Source organism: Lactuca virosa, chromosome 4, assembly GCF_052849685.1.
Source record: "Lactuca virosa cultivar CGN04683 chromosome 4, Lactuca_virosa_CGN04683_v6, whole genome shotgun sequence".
NCBI lineage: Eukaryota > Viridiplantae > Streptophyta > Magnoliopsida > Asterales > Asteraceae > Lactuca > Lactuca virosa.
In genome coordinates, this window is record NC_136429.1 from 63223301 (window position 1) to 63230436 (window position 7136).

Consider the following 7136-nt stretch of genomic DNA (forward strand, 5'->3'; position numbering starts at 1 on the left):
ATGCCTATTATACTTTATCATATGTATCCTTCCTTAGTATGTTTGTATGTTGATGTACCATAAACTATACCTAGTATAGTTTATCATATGTATACCTTCCTTAGTATGTTTGTATGTTAATGTACCATAAACTATACTTATTATAGTTTATCATATGTATTTGTATTTGATTGAAATCCTTATGATGAATAACTACTTTTATTTCATGAAGGGAAGCTAACATGAAACACAATCTACATGTAGCTAAACATTGTTATACACTTTGCTCAACATGTTACAAAGTGTTATTGAGTATAAACACTATTTTACTAGTTTCCCTTTTCTGTAACTGTTATTAGAAAAATCACAGAAAAATCAATTTAAGTTGAAAACTAAATCCGTAAACTCTGAGAGTTTAGAAATTGTGTCTAGTTTGTTCATAGTTTTTGTCATGAATTTTGGAGGTCTCTAACCAGTGTGAATATGTGCATCTTCATAGACTGGTCCGAAATCATCTCAGAAATGATAGGCTGTCTTGTAAAAACCGCCATAAATTGTAGAAAAATCGTATGAACGTTTGCAAGTAATCATTAGAAAGGTATAAACCTGAACTATTTTCTTTTTAAACAGTTTTGAAAAATATTAATTTTAAGTTGGTCAAAACAGTTCGAGAATGAACCATAACTTTTCTGTTGAAAGATGTTGGTTGTATTAGAGTGTGTTTTGGAGTTGTAACTTGTATTCTCCCCCTTAAAGCTTGAAGAAACCATGAAAAGATAGGGGTATGAACTCACATTGAGTGATTTCCCTGAGATGGATGTTGAAGAAGAGAGTTTTCCAAGTCAAGAACACTTGGAGAGTGCTTGAGGATTTGAAGATACTAAGAACAAATATGACGATATTTGTATGAGGAATCCATGATTTGAGTGAAGGAGTGTAGAATATTCAAGAGTGGAAATGAAGAACTTACCAAAAATGGGGAAGAGCTCGTGACTTCCTGGAGTTCTTATTTCCAGAGAGAGCAAATAAGAAGAAAGAGAGAGAGAGAGAGAGAGAGAGAGAGAGAGAGAGAAGGGATATTTGATTGAAGAGTGTGGTAATGAATCTTTTGGGAAGTGTGTGAGATATAAATCTTTTAGGTGGATTTGGTGTAAGAGAATCTGATGGAGTGTTGGGAAAGTGTAGGAGGGACAATGATTTGACTAGGTAAAGTGTGAATAGTGACATAAAGTGGGAATGGTGTCATAGTTTCTTGGAAAAGTCAACCAACCCCTTAGATAATATCTTGTACAGAAGATATTATCTATAATTAGGATATCCCAAAATATGATTAGAATATGAATCTATGGGGTCTAATATGTTAAAATATGAGTTTGGGTGAAAATACCCCGTCAAAATCATCAAAAACAAGCTTAAGAAGCTAAAGTGGTCGAAAACCGGGAAAAAGAGGCGAACCTGCAAAGTTCCGAAGGTCAGAAGCGAAGGTCTCGGTCCATGAGGCTGAGAACCGAAGATAGGTTGAGCTGAAGGTAGGCTGGACCGAAAGAAGGGTATCTCAGACCGAAGGGTATTTCGGTTTTAAGGAGGGTTCGGTCTAAGTGGTTTCGGTCCTAAGTGGTTTCGGCCCAACTTTGCTGTTTTTCATAACATCTTCCCGTTACGAGTGGTTTTTGATTAAGTTAAGGGTCGGGATGCCCCGGGTGTTCATAAAAAGTTGAAAGAGATTTGGGGGAGAGAGAGAGAGAGATAGAGCGACAGAGATTGAGAGAGACTTGGTTTGTGACCTTTGCTAGTGTTTAGCCTCGTAATACAATGTTTGTAAACTCCATTATGCCTCGTTATGAGTGTTATACGCCCCCTAAGGGGATGTAATAGTGCTTTATCAAGTCGCTACACCACTTTCCCTGCCTAGGATTTAGATTTCCTGAACATATGAAACCTCTAAATGATACTTTGTATTAAGATAGAGAATTTTTTTTTTCACTAGAATTTTTAGAGTAAGCCCTGACCTACAAGAACTAGTTGAGTGGACCGGTTTGACCCGTTGACTTTGTTTGACTTTGACTTAACCAGAAATTGACGGTTGTCACACTACGGGGGTGGGTCGTTTACGAGAATGACTTTTTCTATTAGCAGCGACCTTGACGAATGTCCTTTTATCACGATGGCTTAAAGGTAGAAGGGGTGGTTGTGGAGCATAACATGTGGTGGTTTTTGTTGTGCCAACTAGCTTCAGTCGTCGGTATCGCCCTCCGCTTGTATTCTCCAAGTTCATTGCAAGCACAAGGTCCCTCATCTTAATGCCTTGAAGATTATGTTCTAGCGCCTTGTCATCTTACACATCCGAGAACTTTACACACACAAAAGTTTTTCCGATGAGATTTTTATAGCCAACTAAATATTTGAACGAAAAAAAAAACAAAAAGTGCATTAGCAAAATAAAAGAATAAACTTTTACAAAAAAAAAAAACCAATTATTTGAACAAAGTCATTTGATCATATGGTTTCTTGTTTTTCTACTACACAAAAATAGAGGTGTCTTATTTTCTTTTCATGACAATATGTATGACACCTCATATATTCTTGATTAATCAAGCCCATATTACTTATTAATATGCTAAAACATTTACGTTAGTCGATAAGTGATACTAATTTATAAAAATCTGATTAATCAACAAAGCCAGAGTTAAATTGTTTTATTTTTCTTTTCATCCTGATCTCTTATTAAGAATTCATGTATGTATGTTAATCAATTTCTTCTACTCAATATATGAAACGGAAAACAACTGAACAAAATACAATGACCATTTATCTATTTTATCTAGCAATTATCAATTGTTACAATTGCTACTCTTTTTAAATTGTCAAAACACACAATCAAGTTTTGAGTGTGCACGAAAAAAGTCAACTTTAACTTGTACAACGGTCAATGTTTACCTTAAAAACATCAAATTTCTAACTCTCAAAAGGCTATTTTGGTCAAATCATCCACTTTTACATTCGTCTTCACACCCAACCTCGAAAGACTATCAATCATCACAGGGATATCAGCTTGCAAACCAGCAGCCAAGGCCTGGAAACGTAAAAAAACAAAAACAGTAAATTACCATATTGCCCTTATCATCTCAATTTCAATAACACATTAAATTACCATTTTGTCCTCATCTTTCCAACTCTTTATGACCTCCAAAGGCCACTCGCTAACCATCTTCTCAAGTTCCGCCATTATATCTGGCCTTTTTGCCTCCGGTAATGTCTGTCATTAAGTAACAAAATGTAAAATGACAATATTGCCCTTATGGAATTTGTAAATTAAAACGAAAATTTAATAATACCTGGGTGACGACTTGAATTATCACAGCTGCTTCTTCTGGTTTATGTTCAAGTAAAAACCCCTTTGCACATGAAAATCCACTTCCAATTGTATGTGTTTTCATCAATCCAGATCTCAGTTTCTCAATTTTCCACAAATTATCAATATCTCCTGTAAAAATAGATTTTTACTTACATACCCTTGTCTTATTTTCCATGACTTGACTAATTTACCCCTATATCAGTGGTGTTAAAATTAAGCATCATTAAGGGCAAAAGTGTAATGTAATCTAAGTATCATATAAAGCTCCCATGCCTAATGTTCCATGACTTGACTAATGTACCCCTATACAAGTGGTATTACAGTTAAGGATCATTAAGGGTAAAAGCGTAAACTGACACCTAGTTTGGCAGCATACGTCATCCAAGTATCAAATGAAGTTCGCCTCAATTTCACTCCAGCCTTCACAAATCTTTTTGCATACTTACACATCAACTCCCAGCTATCTGTTTCATAGCAAATGCTGCAAGAAAGACATGTAATATATTAATAAAGTTGAACAAATAAATCAGTTTTTATTCGTTTTAAAACATTTTTCTCAATTTTTTGTGTTGTGTGGGTCCCACCTAAAGACGATATCTGCTGTTCCAGGTTGCAGTGGGACATCATTTGCTTTCAAAAGTTTCATTACATCCACCATAAGATCAACATCTTTGTGTTCTTTAGCATACAACTGCAACAACATGACAACAAATCTTGATTTTTAACAAGTAAAATCAAGAACGAAAAAAAAAAAAAAAAAAGATTTTTAAAGAAATAAAATTACCAGTAAACTGTGAGCAGATGCAACACTAGGAGTTAATCCGTACACATTGTGTTTCCACAATGTCTTCTTTCCTGTTATAGATATTAAAAACAGATTATTTTTTTAATTTGACAATTTAATATTTTTTAATTTCATGGGGTCATGTTTATATCATACCAAGATCAATAGCCTCTACTCTTACACATGCCTTTGATACTTCCCGACAAAGATTATCATTAAAATTCTCAAAAATTCGAAGATTTGATAGTCTCTGTGATTAACACATATTAGTTAATAGCAAATTACTTCAAATTTAAAATAAAATCAAATGATTAAAGCATGAAAAAAAAAACTAACGAATTTTCGAAGGTTCTCCAATATGTTGAATAAAAGTTTGATGTCTTCACGATTGGCACTTTTTTCTATGAGGCTCCATAACAAATTGTTGGGAGGTGCAGTTCTTTGCTCTTTTACAGATTTGAGCAATTTATCATACAATTCTTTAGCAGCATCTGGAGTGAAAAGAATTAAACAGTTTTTTTACAAAAATACCCCTTTTCATCGAATGAACAGTTTGTGAAATTAAATGCAATCAAGATAACTTACCTGTGGGACTAACTTCAATTGTGCTTGCATCTGAAGAGTATAATGCCCTTGACAACATCATTGAGCATGTTGGATTGTTGAATGTTGTGTTCTTGATAGGGTAATTTAAGCCTCCATTGCCTCCAAATTTCAGTGATGTGTGATAAGAACATGAATATATGTTTCTAATTGGCCTACATTGTGAGTGATGCCTCGACACCTATAAAATATACAGTTTTTATCAGATAAACAGCATGAGTATCGGATTTTGTTATCTGTCTTCAACACTCACATTAGTCTAATTCTAATATTTGTTCTAATGTTTAGCATCCATTTCCTTCGGTTAGGTTAGGGCTGATCATGATGATGAAATAGTCATAAAAAAACTTTAAAGCAAGAAATGAAACTTCCTCCATTTACGTAATTTGCAATAAATCAATAACCCTAATGAAAATGGAATTATATTTCCCCCAGATGAATTTTCGTGAAATATGTAAGATAAACCCTTTCCTAAACCCTTGTTCATATTCGTCTTTGGAGGTGATTTCGTAAACCTAGTCCATTGATTCGAGTTTAAACCAATTGAAAAACAATCATTTTAAAATCAAACGGGGAGCTAAATCAGGGTTCTCGTAACAATAAGAAATAGCTGACATGGATCTGATAATAAAAGGCACAAATTTATACGAAAAATTAAACAAACGAAGTTTTCGATATCAATGGAGATTAAACAAACCTCTATGAGAAAGCGCCGGAAACCCATTCTGTTTTATGCAAACACAACAGAAATCTTTGTAAACGTTTTGGATTCCGTTTATCGACGGCGACGAGTCGACGACTGAACAGTCACTGATGTATCTCTACTGTGACAGCCTTGGGCCTAAAAGCGTAACTACGGCCCAAATATATCTTTATAAATCTATAGGGCTATAAATTTGACCCAATAATAGGTGGTAATGTTGGTATTTATATTAATTTTTAGAGAAATCTTCACAAAAAATTTATTATTTTGAAAAAGTTAATCACATTTGTTCATGAAAGAATTTCTTTAGTAAGTTGCATTGTTCAAGTTCTTATTTCTCTATTCCTTCACATAAATCCATTTTGATGCCATTGTTTATACACAACTATTACATTGTTCCTGACGTGGGCCCTAATGTGGTGTTCTCAAATGCTTCTCACAAATCCGTGAGTGAATTCAAGGAAGCTAAAGTTGTATGTGTTCTTCAGCTATTTGATCCATTGCCACTTATGTACATTTTATTTGAATCTGATTCATCTTTTATGCAAATTGGAGTTGATGATGTCCCTGTTCTTGAATTTTAGTTCTATTTTAGATGTTGTGCACCCGCCCAGGTAAAACAAATAGCTTAAATTTCTGAAATATTATTTTATTTTCTCTTTGGTAATTATTTAAAGTTTGTGCTTTTCGAGAGTTGCCATCTTTTATTTATCTTCATATGGTTTCAAAATCAGATTGTGGGTTAATAGCTTCTTGAATCATGATTTGTGTTAATTCTGTGAATGAGTTTTTGTTTTAAAAGGAAGAAAGCTTATTATCTGAACCATGAGCTCTAATCTATGTTATCACAAAAAAGATTGGGATATATGTTCTTGAAGTTCATTCAATTTTCAAAGTAAGTTTCAATAGATGAATCTTGATTAGTTCAATTGAAAATACATCTTACTGCCTTATGATTAGCTGTAAGTCCCCAAATATGGAACCAACTAGTGATCAAACACAAGAACAAGCAATAATCAATAAGAACAAGAAGGAGTAGAAGCAAGAATGATCCAAATTGCACACATTTCTATTGAACCGCGAACGTCTGGTACAATGAACACACACACATAACCGCCGTACATTCTGACAAGACTGGCACATATATACAGGGAACATGAACCGTAAACAGTTCACGGTCGCAAACAGCCTTGCAGCCGCAAACACCAGTTGAACTGAAAACACCTTGTTTTCGGTTCACCCAACCGCAAACCCTATAAACACCTAAACAAAGACTAACAAGACTCATGCAAATGAATGCCTAGCCCAAACCAACAAACTATGACCTAACAGTCTCCCCCTTGGTTCGAGGCTAGCATCAGCTCAATCATTCTTAATGATAAGCACGTATGACCTTCCCATCGCCCCTAGCCACATCTTCTTTTCAATAATCTCAGCGGTCATGCTTGTAAATTCTTTAGCAGCAACCTCTAGAATCTCATGCTTGCATATGATTTGATGGTGAGCCAAAGTGTGAATATCCCGTTCACCAAACTGTAGCAAATCCTTCTTATCAACGACAAAAAAAACACCATCCGAGAATTTGATGACAGCAGAGGTTGTGGCTTCATCATAAACCCAATATTCCATATTGTTCAGCGATCCATCACAAAAATGCTTAACAACAGGAATTTATGTCATCTGCTTTGTAGGAGGCCACATTACATTGTTGA

General features: G+C 34.6%; 1 protein-coding gene across 1 annotated transcript; it reads right to left on the bottom strand.

The window, feature by feature from the left end:
• Positions 1 to 2766: 2766 nt before the first annotated feature.
• Positions 2767 to 5550, bottom strand: LOC145104886 (adenylyl cyclase). The gene is made up of 10 exons (XM_079042050.1): positions 5419 to 5550; positions 4704 to 4902; positions 4455 to 4609; positions 4275 to 4368; positions 4119 to 4189; positions 3919 to 4025; positions 3694 to 3815; positions 3315 to 3463; positions 3131 to 3235; positions 2767 to 3052 (listed from the first exon to the last, which is right to left on the bottom strand). The coding sequence occupies exons 1-10, from the start codon at positions 5443 to 5445 to the stop codon at positions 2942 to 2944; spliced, it is 1140 nt and encodes a 379-aa protein (XP_078898176.1). The 5' UTR covers positions 5446 to 5550; the 3' UTR covers positions 2767 to 2941.
• Positions 5551 to 7136: the final 1586 nt, after the last annotated feature.